We start from the raw sequence: 20,125 nt of genomic DNA, 5'->3' as shown, positions 1-20,125 counted from the left end.
AACAAAAGTAAAGGTAATATTCGACATAGACCTGTATTGGCATACATGATCGTTACTTTCATCCAATTCAGGAATACTGCCATGCAGCGCTCAAAAAATTCCACGTGAGGAATATTTCCTAAGGGATAAAAATTTTAAAGCTTCCATTTACGGTCGGGATAGAGTACCTTCAAGACATATGTGGAAACTAGAAGAAATGTGTGATGGTAGCAATGATGCTGTAGAAGAATACTATTTCAACAAAAGCGTAGCCGGGACTGGTGGCCAGGAGAACTGGAATAAGCAGTTAGCAACCCAAGTGTATTCAAGAAGTTTACAACCAGAAATATTACCAACCTTAAAGCCTCTTTCTTGTAATAAAGAGAGGACCAATTCAGAAAAAAGAATCTCAGAAGGAGAACAGATAAATGGAAAACGTAAGAGAAGAGATTAGAATTTTGGAAAGAGATATTTCATGAAGGATCAATTATTAGTTAAGATTGCATTTAGTTTAGAGTAATTCTAGAGCGGTATTTATATATGCAAGAAGTAATTATAGACAAAAGATAAAGTGGGATGAATGCTAAAGTCCAGAACATCCCACTACGTCAATGAAGTAGGCTCGATGTTCATAAACATGTAACCAGTCTTCAACCAAACCGCTCATACCCTCTCGAAATCCGTCCTTTAAAGTTAACCTATTGTTTTTACCACGGTATTCAATATCTTCAGCATTCTGGGGTAGACCGACTTTATTAATGAACATCTCTAAACCAGCCGGATGATAGAATGGTGGGACCATAGGAATATAATCACCCGTATGCACAACCCTAAAATAGCCCTTACGGAATTGAATTTCATTTTTGAGAATCGACTCCTTTTCTATAGCATCTGTTTCAAATAACTCGTCTACCCATTGTTTCATTTCACTATTAAATATCTTTGGTGTTGCGAATGTCAATACTAATGGATCAAACCCTCTTATCTTTAACTCAATCCCAGCCAAACTTGCTAACGCTGCCCCCAGGGAGTGCCCAGTGACAACAATCCGATAATCCGGATAGCTTTCCAAAATCGACTCCATTTTTTTAAAGACGTCCATCCCGAGAGTTTCTGTGAACCTGAGAAACCCTCTATGCATTTTACAACCTTCGCATTCTCTAATTTTTCCCTCTTCTATAAGCTTACGATATTCCTTAACGCAAAGTGGGGAATATTCAACAGGATATATTTCAAAATCACTAAACCAATCTTGTCTTGTTGTGGATCCTCTAAACGCTAAAATAACAACCTTTTTTCCGTGGTCAACAGCCAGATAACCCGAGCCTAGCTCACCTTTTTTTGCACTGAGAACTAATTCAACCACTGTTTGACCCGCTGTTGGATTGATTATCTCATCGTTGCAGAAGTTTATATGTGGTGGACAACCTCCGTCGTTGAAGGTTTTATTAACAAGAAGTAAGTTGTCAGATATGCAGCTTGATATTGAGCTTGCCTTAATGAAATATACCAGACGCTCATATATATAGGGAGTAATGGGCAGGTTGGACGAACAACGAACAACAGGCGTGAATGCTACAAAAAGATATAGTATGAAAAGTCTGGCAGACATCATTGTTATGGGTTTTTTAATTGAAGTATGGATAGTTCCTGGGCGCTAGTAGTATTTTTTTAGGGCTCAATCAAAATAATTCATCCAAGGAAATGGAAGTTTGGAACAGAAAGAATATATTACCCATCTTTGTTTGAATAAAAGAGCGACTTGAGCAATCGGCTCTGAATAATCTTGAAATTAAATGCTTATTCTATTCTTTGGTGTTCTGTGTGCTGCGCGGATCTGTTACGGCGCCAGGTCAATGTCACAAAAACAGATTTTTTTGAAAACGACTCTTGGGGCAAACTTTAGCTAAAGAGTTCTAGAAATACATTAATCAAAGTGGCCAGTGCCCATAATCCGCACATACAGACTCCGACTAATTTCATCTCATTTGTGAGGCGTCGTTTAATATTCTTAGGCCCGCCGAAGAATAGCAGCAAGAGAATAATCTGTAGGATAATGAAGACGCAAGAAACTATGAATTTGTAATTTAGTCTATCATCCAATTGACTCGATTCTTGTAATTTAACTTTTCTTAGAAACCACCATTCGTTATCATTAAAAGCGCCCATGAAAAGCATTGAGACTAACCCGCTAAAGCCTATACCTCCCATGGAATTTAACATTACACCTCCCAAACAAGATGCGCATGATATCATGAAAAATTTTGTGGCTAAATGAACTCTGTCTTGATAATGAGTTTGGGTCTTGTAGAGCCTACACATAGATATGTTGGAGATCAAGTCCCCTATGGAATTTCCCCATGCGAAAATGGTAAGGCCCAAAATAGCCTTCGATAATCCTAGTATTCTTTGGTAAATTTCCATCATCTCAATAAGAGAATTGGCTAAAAGTGATATCCAAATAATGATATTTATTATGCCGATAGCCAAAAAAATTACTTGGATACTGGTGTTGAGTCTCTCAAGGAGTTTTCTCTTTTGTAGTTTTTCCTGTAAAATATTAGAGCTGTCTAATGAGAGAGTGAACTTGTTATGCAGATTTACCTTTGTAATGAAAGCCGTCAATAGTAAAATCAAACCCATGGATAACGTAAGGGGGAAAAGATAAACGAGAAAACCTAGATGAGAAGCCAAAAGTACAGAAAGTATGCTGCAAAGGAGGAAGGGTGCAGTAACTGATTGGATAAATAATAAAACTATGGGTAAAGTTGTTAAAGAGTATTTATTCAGAGTGGGATCGTAACTCAGTATATCAGAAGGCGGTTGTGGACATGATAGTTTAAATATAATGAAAAATGGAACGGTGATTACGGAAAAGATTGAATCTGAGATAGATTTTTGGGAGAAATTTGAGAGATGCGGTACGAAAATTCTTATGATCCAACCTAGAGACCTTTTGGAAAACTTTCGCATTACTTGTGCACCAAATTGACCCTGCGCTGGTGTCTCCAATAATACTTGCTCTTGAGACTCTTCATCGTGAGGGTTGTCATGATAGGCGGCGAACATCGCTGGGGAACTATTTATTGCCCTTTCGGAATCTGTATATTCTGTAAACGCATTTGTTGGCTCACTAAAAGGTCTTTCAGCGCTTGTGGTCGCTCCAGCAGCAATTGTTGCAGAGGCGGACCAATGTTGTGCTGGAGTCATGCTACGCAGAGTGTTTAATTCTGCCATTTCATTCCTTGGGTCATCCTCCTCCAGGGATGAATTTTCTAACATTGATAGAAAACTATTGAAATCCATAGCAGATAGCAAACTTGGCTTAATTCCGTGTGTTATAGAATTGGATACGTCAAAGCCAGGTTGTATTGGTGGTAGTAAACCAGAGGCCATCAGAGAGTCATCTAAAAATGGAGAAACGGAGTTATCTCTGAGGCTCGTATCGGCAGCAGTCTCAGCGGAGGTTTCTGGAAAATGATTAATCTTGAAAGTTAATTTAACGACTAAATAAAATGCATAAATGAATGCCATCAAAAGGCAATTCAGCACGGTGACCTGGTTCATAAAGGAAACGTAACTCATTACAAACATGGCGACTAGGGAAAATAACAAGTCTCTCATTATGGATAGCTTTTGTATCTGCGAAATTTCAATATGGGTTCTTGACATAATGATAAAAATGGAGCCTTCCACAATGCATAGGATTATGCCGCAGGCACCCAGCACTTCGCCAATGGATAGTGATACCGAGGTTGATCTTGTTTCTCTCGTAGACGTTGCCCAGCTCATTAAGTTTGAAAATAAGTCGGGCGAAGAGTTACACCAAGATAGTAGAACTGCCATTAAGGCCCCAGTATGAGATGCATGAGATGCTGTTTTCGAAACCAAAGAACCATTTGACCGAAGGCTGTTAGGATCTGATATATGAGCCACGTTGGGGCAAAGAAAATCGGACGCACATATTCCTAATAGTACGAAAGCTATAATGATATGGAATAAGCTTGGCACAATAAACGTTACTGATAATTTTGGGTCCTTGTAAAGTAATCGTGGATGGGCCACATTGATTGCCCAGTCCATATTATTGAGTTAGTATTTGTTTGCGTACTGCCGTATGCGGAGAATGGAAAACGAGTATTTTTGTCTTTAGCGCTGCTTTGTCCTTTTTCTTGAAGGTATACTTTATAGCGCCTCTTTTCTTTATTGTGGTATTGGTGGCTTATTTGGTTTAAGAACAAGCGGTAAAACAGGTCTACGTGGTAAAAAGCAAGGAGATAACACGTAGCGGTAAATATATATATATGTGTGTGCGTGTGTGTGAGTGTGTGTGTATATTTTATTTCTATTATATTGTTTGAAGAATCTATTTGGAGTAAGATATTTTTTTAGAAGGGTAAGAGGGGCCAACTTCTTGAATAGACAAAGCAGCTAGCCATTGACCCATGTCGATAGAGGTCTCCAAATCCTTACCTTTAGTCAACCCAGCCACGAAACCACCAGCGAAGGCGTCACCAGCACCGTTGGTGTCGACAATCTTAGAGGAGTCCAATGGTTTGACGGGGTACGTGCTGGTTCCCTTGGACGACACGACGACTGTTGGTTCGACACCGTGGGTGAAGATGACAGTCTTTTCAACTGGAGAGTCCTTGACGATTCTTTGAGCAATACCTTCCAAATCAGTGTTGGCACAGTCCAATTGGAAGGCATCGCAGAAGGCTTCGGCTTCGGATTCGTTAGCGATGATGACGGTAGCGTAAGGCAAAACTTTGGCCAATGCGTCTTTGAAAACATGAGGAATGAAAGGAGCACTGAAGTTCAAAATGAAAGGTTTGTTGTTTTCCTTGGCGTGTTGGCCCAACTTAACAATAGCGTCTGGAGACACGGTCAAGTGGAAACCACCAATGTAGAACAGCTTAGCCGCTTCGACCAAGTCCCAATGCTTGTCCAAGTGGTCTGGAGTGAAAAAATTGGCAGCACCCAAGTCGGTGACCAACGACCGGTTATGGCCGGTGATCAATGCGGCACACTTACCGGTACCGATGTCATTTTGGACTTGGTACATAGACTTGACACCTGCTTTTTCGTTTTCGTTAAGCAATCTCTCGCTGAACTTGTCCTTACCGACGGAACCGAAGTAGACGACCTGACCGACCCCCAAAACGTAGGCAGCCCCTCTGGCGGTGTTTTGAGCAGCACCACCGGCAACAAGCTTTGTTTCTGGCATCTGTAAGAGGTCGTCAAAAATAGCCATCTTAGCATCGCCTGATTTGGCATCGACTAAAATTGCATCGTTGTCCTTTAGAGAATATTTGGCCAAGTATTCAGCCGTGACGTCGGCTTGGAAATCTAGAAGTGGGTTACCCAATACTACCAATGGTGCGGACATATTCGGTTGTTCTTATTTTTGTATTATCTTTGGTTTCTGTTCTGTCTGCCACAAGATAAACTGAAGATGACTACCTAATATGTCATAGCACGCCTATTAAGTAAAGAAAATTGAGCCTCGAAGAAATAATTTTCAGGCATGCTACTCATCGCGGGCGACGACGCTGCGAGTCACCCATGTGAAAATTATCGGCATCTGCAAAAAATATTTCAACTTCCACAGGTAATATTATGATGCGAATTTGGACGTATGTGTAGCTTCTGAATTACGGCCAATTGGGCGTGCGACCCGCCCATTCAGGATATGATCTCAGTAGCGGGCTCGATAAGGCGGTGACAGCGCAAATGCCGCTTACTGGAAGTACAGAATCTGCTCCCTTAGGGGCACCCACCCCAGCACGCCCGGAGCGTTGAACCGGTGTGTCGGAATTAGTAAGCGGTCACCCCTCCCGCTTGGCTCGCCATCGAAGGTGGGTATATAAGAAGATGCATTTGAGCAAACATTTGATTGTGGGTAAGTTGCGGAAGAGGCAAACAAAGGAAATCGCGCACACAAATAAAATACAATCGATTTATAATGGTCCAAGCAGTCGCAGTGTTAAAGGGTGACGCCGGTGTCTCCGGTGTTGTCAAGTTCGAACAAGCTTCCGAATCCGAGCCAACCACTGTCTCTTACGAGATCGCTGGTAATGCTCCTAACGCCCAACGTGGGTTCCATATTCACGAGTTTGGAGATGCTACTAATGGTTGTGTCTCTGCTGGTCCTCACTTTAATCCTTTCAAGAAGACACATGGTGCTCCAACTGACGAAGTCAGACATGTTGGTGACATGGGTAATGTAAAGACGGATGGCAATGGTGTGGCCAAGGGCTCCTTTAAGGATTCTTTGATCAAGCTTATCGGTCCTACCTCTGTTGTTGGCAGAAGTGTCGTTATCCACGCTGGCCAAGATGACTTAGGTAAGGGTGACACTGAAGAGTCTTTGAAGACTGGTAATGCCGGTCCAAGACCAGCCTGTGGTGTCATCGGTCTAACCAACTAATGTTAATGATAATATACTTGAATAAAAACCGTATGTAAGTAAATAGTAAGTAAGCACATCTATTCATTCATTCATTCATTCGTTTATTTATTTATTTTCATTTCCATCGGTTAGATTTATGTCCTCGATTACCTCACCAAGTATTCCGGAAGCTGCGGCCACAAGCCCCAAAAACGGTCTTGATGGTTCCAATACTTTCGATGTATACTCCGGATGGTATTGGGTGCCCACGTAGTATGGATGGCCTTTCAATTCGAATATTTCGCAACGTTGGCCTGTCTCATCTTTGCCAACAAAAATAAAGCCACGAGACTCCATATCGTCCACTAAGTTAGGATTTATCTCATACCGATGACGATGTCTTTCGTGCACTTCATCGACTTCGCCATAGAGCTTCCTTATGTTGCTCCATTCTGAATTCGGTTGGAAAATGGTGGGTCTCAGACCCAATCTCATTGTGCCACCCATATGTTCCTTATCGATCTCAGGCATGTATATGACTACTTGGTCTTCAGAAGCTAGTAGTTTCTCGTCCAAGAATTCCGTGGAACTGCTGTTTGGGCGGCCTATCACATTACGGGAGAACTCGATAGCAGCAACCTGTAAGCCAAGACAGACCCCAAGAAAGGGGACGCCGGATTCACGGGCCCATTTGGCAGCAAGAATCATACCCTCAATGCCCCTTGTGCCAAACCCACCAGGCACCAAAATCCCATCGGCGGAACTGAGTTTATTCCACGAATCGTGGAACTTGTTCTTGTCCACCTCTTGAGTCTCGGGCTCTAGGTTACCTGCCTCCACCCAAAGGATTTCCAGTTGACGACGGCACTTCATGCTTGCGTGCTCTAAGGATTTGGTCACGGAGAGGTAGGAATCCTTTAAATTAGTGTATTTGCCTACAAGGGCAATCTTGACAACATCGTCAGCATCATCCAAGTTTTTAGTCATGTTCTCCCAATTAGTCAATAATCGGGATCCTCTTTCCTTGTCTTCTAAAGTTAGGGGGACTTCACTTAATTTCAACCTTGAATGGAGATAGTCGATCATATGTTGCTTTAGCAGCAATAAAGGAACGTGGTACGTGGAGTTAACATCATGAACATTGACCACTTGCTCCGGTCCCACATGGCAGAACATGGCAATCTTGTCAATGGTACTCTTGTTAAGTTCTTCACTGCATCTGCAGGCAATCATATCGGGGATAAGCCCCAATGACCTTAAGTCTTTGATTGCTGCTTGGGTGGGTTTCGTCTTCTGTTCACCATGAATGACAGGCACCAGTGAAACATGGATCAAAGCGAAATTCTCTCTTCCAACTTCGAACTGAAATTGTCGTAATGCTTCCACAAAGGGTGCGCTTTCAATATCACCTACCGTACCACCTAGCTCGATGATACAGATGTCTGGTTCTAATCCTGTGTCATCCACTGGAATTTTTGAAACACGTTGAATCCAATCCTGAATCGCATTGGTCAAATGAGGAACAATTTGCACTGTTTTGCCTAAATAATCACCTCTCCTTTCTCTGGAAATTACATGAGAGTATATCTTGCCAGTGGTGATGTTATGGTCTCTGCTTAAGGTAATGCCGAGGTACCGCTCGTAATTACCGAGATCCAAGTCTGTTTCCCCACCATCATCAAGTACAAAACACTCACCATGTTCCAAGGGAGACATTGTCCCGGCATCGATATTCATATATGGGTCAATCTTGATGGAAGTAACCTTCAGACCGAGAGTCTTCAATAGCATCCCCGTCGAGGACGCTAAAACACCCTTACCAATACCTGAGATAACACCACCAGAAACAACAACGTACTTCATTTTCAACTAGCCGCCTTCAATTTCTTTTTTTGGAACTCTACAAATTGACTATTCCTCGCCTGATAGATAGTTAGCTACAAGATAAATGCTCAAAAATGAAAAAAGAAGCAGAATAAACTAAATAGAACAAGATAAAGAAGAAAAGGCAGGGGGTGAACTAAAACATCAAAAAAAAAAAAGAGAGTAAGCGTGTGGGCGATCAGATAAAGAGAGAGGGTGTGAGAAACGAAAAAATTCAATCGGACAATCACGCTGCTTATATACTTTTTTTTTCCCTTCATCTTTTCGATGAGGTAAGCGCCTCATACGGAAAAAGAATTTACTGAATGTGAAAACCAAGTGGGAAAATAATCTGCATTACTGGCCTCTCAGCGCGTTAACCATGGTGTTACTTGTGTAGTATAGTATACCATACTGTGTTTCTTCTGGCCTGCAGCCCTTGGTGCCGCTAATACGGTAACCTTTTTTTTTTAATTTTACGCCTTTCGAAGGAGAATTTGGCTGAAGTAGGACTGTACGTTTTATGAGAACTACTCTTGGTTGGATACCGTTAAGTGAATAGACGGTCTTTTATACAGTAAGACATCTGTAAACGATATCAGGGAGAATGTCCCTTTAAATAGTCTTATGTGTTTCTTATATGAGTGCGTTAGCTGACAATGATTTATTGAATTTGCTCCTTTTTACTAGAAAACCCTGTATTGTATGCCTGCAGATGGTTAAGCACCATGACTAGAGTACACAACATGTACGTCTGATAATTTCGCATTCATAGCGTTTATTAAATAACATTCTCTGGTCGCTTTTCAAACGGTTTCGTTCTTCTGGATTTGTTGTCCCTTAAGAAAAAATACCTGCTTCATGAATCGTAGCATATCAAGAAAGGTCGTCGAAAAATTTTGCAAGTAGTTCGCTTGTCCAGTAATTTTTTCAACATTTTCTCAACTAAACCGTCTGTGAATTCAAAGCATTGTTCAGAACCATCCCTATTGCGTTAATATAGCAAGCATATTATGACTGCATTACCTCCAGTATACTCATTTCCGCCACTATATACACGTCAACCCAATTCTTTGACCAGGAGGCAACAAATAAGTACGTGGATAGACATCATATCACAATATTGCAAGTGCAAAAAAATTTGGTACATGTCTGCCGACGGGGCTGTAGTCAATGACAATTCATTAGATAGTGGAAACACAGATAATGACGATTCAAAAAAAGTATCAAAAAATCTTTTTAATAATGAAGACATCCAAAGGTCTGTTTCACAGGTATTCATCGACGAAATTTGGTCGCAAATGGCCAAAGAAGGTAAGTGTTTACCTATTGATCAAAGCGGTAGGAAAAGTAACAATACCACCACTACGAGATATTTTATACTCTGGAAGAGCTTAGATAACTGGGCTTCTTTGATATTGCAGTGGTTCGAAGACTCTGGGAAACTGAACCAAGTCATTACGTTATATGAATTAAGCGAAGGTGATGAAACATTCAGTTGGGAGTTCCACGGAATGCCCGAAAACTTGCTATATTACTGTTTGAAGCCTCTCTGCGATAGAAATAGGGCTTCAATGCTGAAAGATGAGAATGATAAAGTGATTGCCATTAAGGTTGTTTAAAACAAGAGCGAGAAGATAAAACTATTTACAGTATATAAGATTTTGGTAGACTGCCTTCCACTTATACCTCTATAATTACATATGAGGGTAAGAGGCTATCGCTTTCTTTCCTTCATTACTTCGATACGCCAGAGAATATCCTATTATTTACCACTGACCAATTCAAGTTATCAAGAACATTCTTCACGTATTTGGATCGGTTTCCAACGCCATAATCATGTAAATAAGCATGGTCCCACAAATTGACGCAAATTACAGGCATGGTCCAGTCCTGAACCTTACCATGTGATTTAGTAGAGCTTCCTATCAGTTCTTTCATTTGCTTCAGGGTAGAAAATTCATCGATGGAAATTGCACTGTTTAAATCAAACGACTGGTTCCTGGGAAAATAATACGGTGTACCATTATTATTGCTGGTTAATATGAAGAGTTTTTTCTCACTGTTTTCAACTAAAAATAACCAGCCTTGCCCTAAGACTTCATTCTCAGCACGGTAAATCATTTCCTCTTTCACTACCTGCCAATCGCTGCCATTAAATGAATCTTGGATTCTAGACAAAAAAAGCCTGGATGGCTCTGTCTTCACCACAGCGTTCGAATCAGTGGTGCCAGATTCAATGGCAGAAGGTAAAATGTTCTCCACGAATAAATGGTTATTGTGTATTGACGAAGCTAAATTGAAGATATTAGACTGTAATGGATTCCCTGCAGTTTTTAGTAATATGTGGAATGGATAATATGATTCGAGAGACTGCCCTGCTGTCGCCAGCGTCAGTTTATCACACAAATACCGCTGGTAGTCGAACCATACCGTCTTGAATCCCGAAGAACTGAGTATTTTGGGAACCCCATTTTGTAGTAGTGCCATGGAATTTGGTAGCTTAGGTACCACGTGAATACCCCTTTTGAAAACAAGCATATCTTTGCGTGTCGGTTTCGTCAAGAAAACTTTATAGTTTAGTCTCCAAAAATTGTCTGCAAAATAGCCTATAAGTGTTAAAAGCCGTATTACTTTGTGCTTCTTCTTACTCTCTCTTGCTCGGTGGTATTTCATACTCAATCCAAAGTTGTCTCGCGCGCACTTCTAAGATTCTTGGAATAATGGGAACCAAAATAAAAAATAAAAAATAATGAGAGCTAAGGGATTCGAACCCTTGCATCCGAAGATATCAGAGATTTTAGAGGTTAAATCCACCTAAATCTGACGCCTTAAACCACTCGGCCAAACTCCCATTGTTTGTTGAAAGAGACAAGTAAACAAACAAATGTTGTTTATGGGATAAATGCCTTCCTAGGAGTATTAATGTCAAAATCAGAACAAGTGCTAGACACTTTTAGGTGAGACAGTTATTCATCATTGTAGCGAGATTCCACCGATGATTACTGTAGGTATAAGATATGTGTTGGAATGAAATTCTAATATCATCTATTTAGTATTATATTATAACATGCGGTGCAAGAGGTTGGCATAAAGATTGAGAAACAGTCATCCAATCTAATGGAAGCTGAAATGCAAGGATTGATAATGTAATAGGATAATGAATGACAACATATAAAAGGAAAGAAGATAAGGTAATAACACTATATAAAACTATCGATTCCCTTTTGTGGATTCCTATATCCTCGAGGAGAACTTCTAGTATATTCTGTGTACCTAATATTATAGCCTTTAGTAACAATGGAGTTTCAAAAATTATCTAATTATTCACCCAATTCTCAATATGAGATAAACGGCATTTGTTATTCGATCAATAGGATATATAGAATTCTATATGAAAGATTCGGGGGGTGATTGATTACCTTGTCAAACGTTTGTATAATATCTTAGAATAGTGGAGATTAGGTGGTTTTTAAGAAACCGGCTAAGAGCTTCATCAAAGCTGGTCAGTAACTTTTCTTGCCAGTGTGGTCATAGCTCTCAAGACAGTTATTCGGAAGCATTTTCACAACTAGTGCGCGGTCTTGCTTCCCTTAATAGGTTCCGAGCATAACGTGGTGAGAACTTTCATTCACTTTGTCATAATTAATCCAAGTTTGTAAACTTACGGAGAGTAAGGATTAGAAATTGTGAATCGAAAAGAAGGCAAAACGAAAAAAAAATAAAGATCAAGCGTAAACTACAGCGCTTTCATGAACAAAACAATCATGTTTTTTATTAACCGATCATGTATGAGAAATTTCGCCACGCTGAGCAAAACGTTAACGAATTCCCCCAGCAGAATAATCAGAAATGGTTCCTTTAGAAGAGTAATTCGTGAAAACAATCAAATAACGAATACGCCTCCGGTATATTCATATAAAGAAAATAATAATAGCAGTATAATAAAAGTGCATGACCCTGTAGCTACTACAATCCTTAATGAGCCGACAATCATTATCGAAAGACAGATAGAATTCATGAACGTCTTCCTAGGTTTCGAGCAGGCCAATAGGTATGCCATAATGGACGTGAACGGAAACAAAATAGCATCAATGATGGAAAGAGATTTCTCTATAACAAAGGCCATAATGCGGCAGTTTTATCGTCTGCATCGACCTTTTTTAGTAGATGTCTTTGATAATTGGGGAAATGTAATAATGACGATCAAAAGGCCCTTTTCGTTCATAAATTCTCACATCAAGACTATCGTACCTCCTTCTGCGTATGTTGACAATGGCAGTGGGTCCTCTCATTATCATGACGGTAAAGAAGGAACGATAGTGGGAGAGACCATTCAAAACTGGCATCTCTGGAGGCGCCGTTACGAATTATTCCAGAAAAATGGAACAGAAGGATCTACGTTTGACCAATTTGGTAAAATAGATGCACCGTTTTTATCATTTGATTTCCCCGTAACAGATGCTGATGGTAAGATAATGGCTAGTGTGGATAGAAACTGGGTTGGATTAGGAAGGGAAATGTTTACCGATACTGGTGTTTACGTTGTTAGATTTGACTCACAGAGATGCTTTAATGATATTTATCCCACTGAATTACTGAGTTCTCAAGTATTAACTTTGGATCAAAGGGCTGTATTATTAGCAAACGCTGTCTCCATTGATTTTGACTATTTTTCGAGACATTCGAGGCAAACTGGCGGTTTCCTTTCTTTTGGTGGCGGTTATGATGAGTAGGTGGACTATGTAATTAAAAAGAATTGTGTAAGTATATATTTGAATGCTCAATAATAAAAGCGATTATCATTCCCAGGTGGGACCTAATCCTAACATAGCAAAATTTAATACATCCTCTTCATTGGCGTTTTCCATATATGAGGCGATTCTCAGTCTAACTAAATTTTGCTCAATCAAATCAGTGGCAGTTGGGTCGCTCTTTCCCAAATAGAGGGGCCCTCCCAAATTCCTCCCATCTAATTCAAATATCTCACCGTTCTCTTCCACGTATGTGATATAGTGTAGATTGATATCTGCGGTAGCTTCTGGTGCTTCTGATTGGCCGGTAGAAAATGTTTGTGTATTCTCGTTTATTACATTCAAGACGAATTGGTCTGCGGTGTCATCATCAAACTTGTTCTTTGACCCGGTAGTATCATTTTGAGACTTTAAAAAGTTAGCCAAGTCGGAGCCGGGCTCCAAAAGTGACTGGTTGTTGCTCAAAGAATGAAGAATTGCATACAAACCGCATGCGTTTTTAACTGATTGCTTAAACCATATAACGTCAAAAGAATTTGAAAGTTGTTGATTGGCACTCGTTTTTGCATTTTCGTTTATTGGAAATAGAAGTACGATGGCCTTAACTGGCCTTGGTAAGAATGCCAATAATTCTGGCTCTGTCAAGCTATAGATATCGAAATATGCCCATTCCTTTTTTAAGCCTAAATTGTGTGCGAATTCCGTAAAAACTTCAGGATTCGATTCGATTGGTACCACGGCACGGTCGCCTCTGCTCATGCTTTCGTTACGGTATTTTTATAATGGGCACTTCTACTTGTTTATCAAAGGACCTTTAATACCTTTTAAATAATGGCCCACCACCTTAGTTTAAATTGGTTTAAATGCAAATAGTATTACCAAAAAAAGTCCAAAACGTGGAAAACTGTTCAAGATCATCTTCTGCATTGATTTCCGGGGCACTGATAGCTAGCTCCACTTTTTAAGCTAGCCACAGACATCTGCAAGAATAAAGGGAAGTAAATCCGGGTAATAAAGCGTCACGAAGTTTTGGGAAGTTATAGCTCATCACTCAACAGTCCTAAAAACTGTACCACTTTATAACATCTATAAAACAAAAGATTGGATAAGAGCGGCCTGCCTATTTAGGTAATACGTAAAAGAATCAACTTGTAGAGGCTAACTCAGGAGCATTGAATGATGGAAACCCCGATCGGTGATCTTATTTCCCAAGATGATACAAATAACAAGCTATGTCCTCCTGACTCAATGGAAATTGAAAGTGATGAAAGCTTTTCTTCTGTAAACGAAAGCGAAGGTGGGTTGGATACAATGGAGAAAGTGGATACTTTGATTGGAGGTGCAAGAGTTATAAGTAATAAAGTGAAAAGGAACGACGATGAACAGAGCGCAACAAAGACAGAAGCAAATCAGCCCAACAATTATCATAACTTAGAAAAGGACCAAGCGAGTGCCATATCTCTCGATCCTGATGACGAAGATCTCGATGAGATTATTTCTTACTCGCATGACGGAAATTATGACAGCTCTCATAAAACTTTCTCGTTTTCGTTACCATTTGGTAACACAAATTTCCGATCAAGTTCACCGTTAGCCATTTTCAAAACTGTGCTACCCAAGACTCCTGATGAATTCATTAAAAAGAACCTGAGGAAGAATGAAATCAGACAAAAACTGAAGAAATCAACGTCCATTTCTTCATTAGAAGAAATAGAGTTATTCAAATATGAAAGGGGTATTGATAATTCAAGGTTAAGAGCCGTTAAAGAATCTTTGGAAATGGATGCCTTGAAGAACTCCATTAAGCAAATAACGGCAGACCCATTCGACAAAACTCATGACGGATATTACCGTTCACGCTTAGAATCTATATGGCATGAGTTGGAAGGAGATATCGTTATTATGGGTGGTTACCGAGGTAGTGTATTAAGAGATGCTACTACTCATAAGCGAATTTGGATCCCGTTAAGGGCAGGTTTGAATATGACAAAAGTAGACTTATTGATCGGGCCCGATGATGAAGATGAACTGAAAACTCAGAAGGAAATTGTTCCTGATGGAATGTTAACACATATAGGCCCTCTTGACATCTCTAAAAGATTGATAAAGAAACTAGAGGCAAATCCTAATTTAAACGTCCAGCAATTCGGCTATGATTGGAGACTATCGTTGGATATACCTGCTAGACATTTAAGAACTAAATTAGAGGAGATTTATAATAAGCAAAAAAACAAAAAGGGAGTGTATATTATTGCCCATTCAATGGGCGGATTAGTGGCGCATAAAGTTTTGCAAGATTATACTCATTTGATAAGAGGCATTATCTACGTGGGTTCCCCAAGTCAATGTCCCAATATTTTGGGTCCTGTTAGGTTTGGAGATGATGTGATGTGGAATAAAACTATATTCAGTAAAGAAACGAATTTTTTTATGAGGAGCAGCTTCTATTTTCTACCGCTAGATGGTAGATGTTTTGTTGACAAAACTACCTTAGAGAGATATGATTTCGATTTTTTTGATACAGAGGTTTGGAAAAACCTTGGCTTGTCACCTCTCGTCAATGAAAAGAGAGAGGAATCAGCTCAGGAAAAATCAAAACTATTACCGAAAAAAACCAAATCATCGCTTTCACTTAAAGCTACTCTAAACGCGACTACCAAGTTTGTCCTAAATGCACCTGTTGTTAGAAGTGTGGCCGGCAATAACAAACAATCACCAAGGGATATGCCTTTCGAAGAAGTATTCCATACCTCCTACAAAGACAGCTGCGAATATTTGACGAGAACTTTGAAGCGTACAAAAAATTATTTGGATAGCTTGGATTACGACCCGAACAAAGAATATCCTCCATTGGCCGTGGTTTATGGTAACAAGGTTCCCACTGTTAGAGGCGCTAAAGTAAATGGTATACAAGATATAAAAGATGGGAATTATGAAGATTTTTACTATGGTCCGGGCGATGGTGTTGTGCATCATAAATGGTTATTGCCTGAACAAAGAGGCTTTCCAGTTGTTTGTAAAATCGCTAGTTCCTCAGGTCATGTCAGCTTGATGACGGATTTGAAATCAATGGCGAAAGCGTTCATATCTATCATTGACACTGAAAAACAAAGAAAAGTAACTCATATATGAACACTTCATAAAACGTTTTATTATTTGTTTATTATACATATCTGCATTTTTTCTCATAATGAATTTCGCATGTTATGACATCTGGCAACGCACCGCGAATAAACATAAAATTTTTTATCTTAAGTTGCCAAACATTACTTTCTTTGTACATTACTACTTCTTATATATACACCATTCAATTTCCCATGAAGTAAAATAATGATTCTATAAACAAATTTATCTTATATGCCCACCTGTCTCTCCCATTTTCATTGTTGTCCTGTTTACTCTTCCTCGACCTCAAAATTAACCTTCAGCCATAAACTGCATGCGCTACATTGAGTCAATAATTGATATCCGGAATGATTTTGTTCAGCAACATTTACGTTGTCGATGCATTCACCTAACAAACTTTCACTAAAATGAAAGCCATCTGCAAACTGACAGCGAGGACAATTCATCATGAATTCAAGCTTATCTTCATCAAACGAGAAATCGTCTAAGGAAAATTCATCCAGCCCATCACCACAATTGTGAAATCCTTGGAGTTTATAGTTTTCAAGGATCAGCCTATCATATTCACCACGGGTTTTTTTATTGGACAGTATTTTATAAGCATCCTGAATCTTATTTATTGTGACGCTGTTGACGTTATCGTGTACATTTTTAGTAAGCTTATCGGGATGGGTATTTAGTAACCGATTCCTATATGCCTTTTTGATCTCTTCTTGCGTTGCGTCCGATGGAATTCTTAAAATTTCGTAGTGGGTTAACGAATTCGCTAATGACATTATTGTTTAATTCTAACCGAGGGAAAAGATTGAAATAAAAAAAAGATAAACTATAAATAGTGTAGTAAATTCCTTAGTTGATCGGGCTTACCTTTCAGCACCAATCGTGATTTTTTCAGTGATAGGATTAGTAACCTTACATCGACGTCATCGCATCTGTGTGCAATTTTTCTGAAAATTTCCAAACGGGTAACTATAGAGGGGGAAATATTTCAAAAGAGCCGATGATTACCATTTTAATTTTTTGCCAGCTTCACTCATAGTTGATTCTAATCGAAAGCTCTAGAAAGATATGTGTGATTTGATAACATTTATAAAACGAAAAATAATTATACGTCCATATATGTTATTTTAAAGTTCACTTTCCTATTTATGGCGCATCTGTGCATTCCCAATCGGTAGGCTCATAAGCATCAGGATGATCAAGAATTTTCATCTGTTCGTCTGACAATTCAAATTCATAGGCTGCAAGGTTACCTTCTAATCTTTTCACAGTTTTAGTCTTCGGTAGTGGTAAATAACCGTGTTGTAAAGACCAACGGATTAGCACTTGACCTGGATTATGGTCTACCTCCTTGCAAACTTTCAATAAGTCTGGATTGGTCATTTTGTAGCCGTGACACAATGGGGCAAAGGCTTCGACGACGAGACCTTTAGATTTACAATAATCTGCTAATTCTTGTCTCATAATCCAGGGCGATATTTCGATTTGGTTGACTACTGGCTTATACTTCAGTTCTGGCCAATTCAAAAGTTCATCGATGTGTTTTTTTCCATAGTTGGAAACCCCTATAGACTTAACCAATCCTTCATCAACTGCTTCTTGCATAGCCCGCCAAGTCTCCAACCTCAATTTAGGACCTTCCAATGGTGAATGAATCAAAAGAAGATCAATGTATTTCAGGCTCGAAACTTCGTTCAAACATTGTTGAATGGCAGCTTTAGCTTTTTTATATCCGTTTTGCGAATTCCACAATTTAGTGGTATAGAAGATTTCTTCACGTTTATGGTTTTCCGGATCTTCGTTTAACCACTTGGTGATACCATCGCCAACTTCTTTTTCATTACCATAAAGTACAGCAGTATCGAAATGACGATAGCCGCACTTGATACCTTCATACACAATTTCAACTGTTTGCGATCTTGGAATATCGTAGGTGCCCAAAGCAATGCTTGGGATTTTAAAGCCATTCGAAAGTTTGTAAAATTTAGGGACCATATTTTTGGGATGCAAGCTGAATTTTTTTCTTTCTTCGAGACAGATATGTTAAGTTAATTACTAGCGTAAAATCAATTGTTTATGCTCTTATATATTGGAAGTTACGACAAGGGATGAAAGAAAAGAGAAACTTCCCCTCATATCGAAATGATGAGATACGTATGATAAATAATTCATTGTTCTTTTCAGCACATTATTACTATTTACGAAAAAAGGGAGTAGGGAAAATAGCGCGCTTATGGAGCCTCGAATGAGGACAAAAAGGTAAAGGAATGAATATCAAATTGAATGAGTATGATTACATAGATTTATTTGTTTTGTTTTGTTTTGTTTTGGTCTTGTTTCTTATGTTGCTACTTTACTTTGAGTATTTAGTAAGGAAGAATAAGCAAATTGTTGGTTGATCTTCTATCCTATTTTTATTTTTCTTTATTTCATTTTGTAATCTCATTGTTGATCATCTACTTTAACGGTTTTGGCTTTGGTGTGTCATTCTTCTTGAATATACCCAAATTTTCCAAATGTTCCCTTACATATTCATAAACGGTAAAGGTAACAGCCTGACCTGGAGCCACTCTCATCACTCTTGGGGTAATACCTTTGTACAATGCTCTAAAACCCTCTTCTTTCAGTAGTTGAGTACCGATGGTAATGATTTTCTTCATCCCGGACTGTTTTTCCAATGAGGTGGACTTATCCTTCTGCAATCTTGTCTTTATAGTATCCAATGGAGCGTTGGAAAACGGCCCAATGGCACCTGAAATCAAACCTATGCAGGAAGTTTCCCATGAAGGTAGAACATCCATTTGATGGTAATTCTGCAAAAACTCCTTCAGTTTAGAATAAACTGTGAAATTGGCACCCTGATTAGTCGCTTGCCTTGCTGCGGTTAAGGAAACTCCTCTATATAAGGCAGAAACACCTTCTTCTTTGACAATAGTGTAGGCGGCATGGATGGCGTTATTGTATTTGGGACCGACATTTGGTTCACTCGGAGTTAAATGCTGGGCTTGCAGCCTAATTTTTACAACTTCCATAGGGTTGACCACAAGAACAGCTTCGGTGATACCAGCTCCAACACCAGCAACAAAAGTATTACCGGTAGATACGATTCCTGTTTCCTTATTGACCAATAAGGTTCTATAGAATTCATAAGACGAGAAACGGATGGCCATTTTAGGTATAATACCGATGACAACAGCTCCTAGACCTTTATACAGAGCCAAGAAACCTTCTTTTTGATAAATGGTACGCCCAGTTTTAATAAATCCTGGGGGTTTAACATGTTCAATACCGGCTACCCTTCTGTATATTTGCATTCTCACCTTAATTGTATCTAAAGGATGACAACACAATGCTTCAAACAAACCTGCCGTACCACCAGCCATCAGGTTGATGGCCGGATGAGAAGCCTTCTTTTTTTGAGACATCTTGCTTTCTTCTTGTTTATTATGTTATCTTATGGCTAAAAAGAATATAAACTTCTTTTCTGAGTCAAGTATTTTTGATTGTAGTATAGGGAAGATGCCAAGTTTCTTTTAATAGCCCAATTGATAATATATTTCAAAATGCTTAGCACTATATCTATGAGACGAACAGAAAATGAAGAGGGAAACGCCAAGAACAAGAAGGACTACAAGAAGGACTACAACAAAGGAATTAACAAAACAAGAACAAGCGACAACTGAACTATATATTTATACATAGGATATATGCAGAATGCGACTATGACATTATGGTTGTAAAAGATGGTAACTCCGTGGCGACAGGAATCTCAAAGGATTGGCTAAAAGATGGCACCTCGAGCAGTGCTACAGCATATCATCATTACCTCCATCATCACACTTTACTATGACTATGAGGACTAATCATTAACACCGACCCATCAAATTTGAGCCCTTTGTCACAAATAAAGCCCGTTTGCGGTTTACCGGGACTAGGCTGGTGCTGTTGTACGAAGTGGTATCCAGTTGACGTGGGCGGTTAATCATTCCTGGCCCATTCGCTAGCGTCCATT

General features: G+C 39.3%; 14 protein-coding genes and 1 non-coding gene across 15 annotated transcripts; 5 read left to right on the top strand and 10 right to left on the bottom strand.

Annotated features, from left to right (window-relative positions):
- Positions 1-196: 196 nt before the first annotated feature.
- SPAR_J02870 (uncharacterized protein) lies at positions 197-433 on the top strand (the record flags this gene model as incomplete). The annotated part of the gene is made up of 1 exon (XM_033911476.1): positions 197-433. The coding sequence occupies one exon, from the start codon at positions 197-199 to the stop codon at positions 431-433; it is 237 nt and encodes a 78-aa protein (XP_033767367.1).
- Positions 434-562: 129 nt separating this feature from the next.
- On the bottom strand, positions 563-1,594 carry LIH1 (putative lipase; the record flags this gene model as incomplete). Its single annotated transcript, XM_033911475.1, has 1 exon — positions 563-1,594. One exon carries the CDS (start codon positions 1,592-1,594, stop codon positions 563-565), a length of 1,032 nt encoding a protein of 343 aa, XP_033767366.1.
- Positions 1,595-1,881: 287 nt separating this feature from the next.
- On the bottom strand, positions 1,882-4,062 carry ECM27 (Ecm27p; the record flags this gene model as incomplete). Its single annotated transcript, XM_033911474.1, has 1 exon — positions 1,882-4,062. One exon carries the CDS (start codon positions 4,060-4,062, stop codon positions 1,882-1,884), a length of 2,181 nt encoding a protein of 726 aa, XP_033767365.1.
- Positions 4,063-4,345: 283 nt separating this feature from the next.
- Positions 4,346-5,368, bottom strand: ADO1 (adenosine kinase; the record flags this gene model as incomplete). The annotated part of the gene is made up of 1 exon (XM_033911473.1): positions 4,346-5,368. One exon carries the CDS (start codon positions 5,366-5,368, stop codon positions 4,346-4,348), a length of 1,023 nt encoding a protein of 340 aa, XP_033767364.1.
- A 576-nt stretch (positions 5,369-5,944) lies between these two features.
- Positions 5,945-6,409, top strand: SOD1 (superoxide dismutase SOD1; the record flags this gene model as incomplete). Its single annotated transcript, XM_033911472.1, has 1 exon — positions 5,945-6,409. One exon carries the CDS (start codon positions 5,945-5,947, stop codon positions 6,407-6,409), a length of 465 nt encoding a protein of 154 aa, XP_033767363.1.
- An 87-nt stretch (positions 6,410-6,496) lies between these two features.
- URA8 (CTP synthase URA8) lies at positions 6,497-8,233 on the bottom strand (the record flags this gene model as incomplete). Its single annotated transcript, XM_033911471.1, has 1 exon — positions 6,497-8,233. The coding sequence occupies one exon, from the start codon at positions 8,231-8,233 to the stop codon at positions 6,497-6,499; it is 1,737 nt and encodes a 578-aa protein (XP_033767362.1).
- A 1,013-nt stretch (positions 8,234-9,246) lies between these two features.
- Positions 9,247-9,855, top strand: VPS25 (ESCRT-II subunit protein VPS25; the record flags this gene model as incomplete). The annotated part of the gene is made up of 1 exon (XM_033911470.1): positions 9,247-9,855. The coding sequence occupies one exon, from the start codon at positions 9,247-9,249 to the stop codon at positions 9,853-9,855; it is 609 nt and encodes a 202-aa protein (XP_033767361.1).
- A 115-nt stretch (positions 9,856-9,970) lies between these two features.
- RSM26 (mitochondrial 37S ribosomal protein mS42) lies at positions 9,971-10,774 on the bottom strand (the record flags this gene model as incomplete). The annotated part of the gene is made up of 1 exon (XM_033911469.1): positions 9,971-10,774. The coding sequence occupies one exon, from the start codon at positions 10,772-10,774 to the stop codon at positions 9,971-9,973; it is 804 nt and encodes a 267-aa protein (XP_033767360.1).
- A 212-nt stretch (positions 10,775-10,986) lies between these two features.
- SPAR_Jtrna24L lies at positions 10,987-11,087 on the bottom strand. The gene has a single exon. It is a non-coding gene; the product is annotated as a tRNA-Leu (tRNA).
- An 898-nt stretch (positions 11,088-11,985) lies between these two features.
- AIM25 (Aim25p) lies at positions 11,986-12,969 on the top strand (the record flags this gene model as incomplete). Its single annotated transcript, XM_033911468.1, has 1 exon — positions 11,986-12,969. The coding sequence occupies one exon, from the start codon at positions 11,986-11,988 to the stop codon at positions 12,967-12,969; it is 984 nt and encodes a 327-aa protein (XP_033767359.1).
- Positions 12,970-13,035: 66 nt separating this feature from the next.
- YUH1 (ubiquitin-specific protease YUH1) lies at positions 13,036-13,746 on the bottom strand (the record flags this gene model as incomplete). The annotated part of the gene is made up of 1 exon (XM_033911467.1): positions 13,036-13,746. The coding sequence occupies one exon, from the start codon at positions 13,744-13,746 to the stop codon at positions 13,036-13,038; it is 711 nt and encodes a 236-aa protein (XP_033767358.1).
- Positions 13,747-14,163: 417 nt separating this feature from the next.
- SPAR_J02770 (uncharacterized protein) lies at positions 14,164-16,119 on the top strand (the record flags this gene model as incomplete). Its single annotated transcript, XM_033911466.1, has 1 exon — positions 14,164-16,119. The coding sequence occupies one exon, from the start codon at positions 14,164-14,166 to the stop codon at positions 16,117-16,119; it is 1,956 nt and encodes a 651-aa protein (XP_033767357.1).
- Positions 16,120-16,382: 263 nt separating this feature from the next.
- Positions 16,383-16,889, bottom strand: JJJ3 (Jjj3p; the record flags this gene model as incomplete). Its single annotated transcript, XM_033911465.1, has 1 exon — positions 16,383-16,889. One exon carries the CDS (start codon positions 16,887-16,889, stop codon positions 16,383-16,385), a length of 507 nt encoding a protein of 168 aa, XP_033767356.1.
- A 370-nt stretch (positions 16,890-17,259) lies between these two features.
- Positions 17,260-18,108, bottom strand: SPAR_J02750 (aldo-keto reductase superfamily protein; the record flags this gene model as incomplete). The annotated part of the gene is made up of 1 exon (XM_033911464.1): positions 17,260-18,108. One exon carries the CDS (start codon positions 18,106-18,108, stop codon positions 17,260-17,262), a length of 849 nt encoding a protein of 282 aa, XP_033767355.1.
- Positions 18,109-18,569: 461 nt separating this feature from the next.
- On the bottom strand, positions 18,570-19,538 carry SFC1 (Sfc1p; the record flags this gene model as incomplete). The annotated part of the gene is made up of 1 exon (XM_033911463.1): positions 18,570-19,538. One exon carries the CDS (start codon positions 19,536-19,538, stop codon positions 18,570-18,572), a length of 969 nt encoding a protein of 322 aa, XP_033767354.1.
- Positions 19,539-20,125: the final 587 nt, after the last annotated feature.

Source organism: Saccharomyces paradoxus, chromosome X (genome assembly GCF_002079055.1).
Source record: "Saccharomyces paradoxus chromosome X, complete sequence".
Taxonomy (NCBI): domain Eukaryota; kingdom Fungi; phylum Ascomycota; class Saccharomycetes; order Saccharomycetales; family Saccharomycetaceae; genus Saccharomyces; species Saccharomyces paradoxus.
This window is presented reverse-complemented; position numbering and strand designations above follow the sequence as displayed.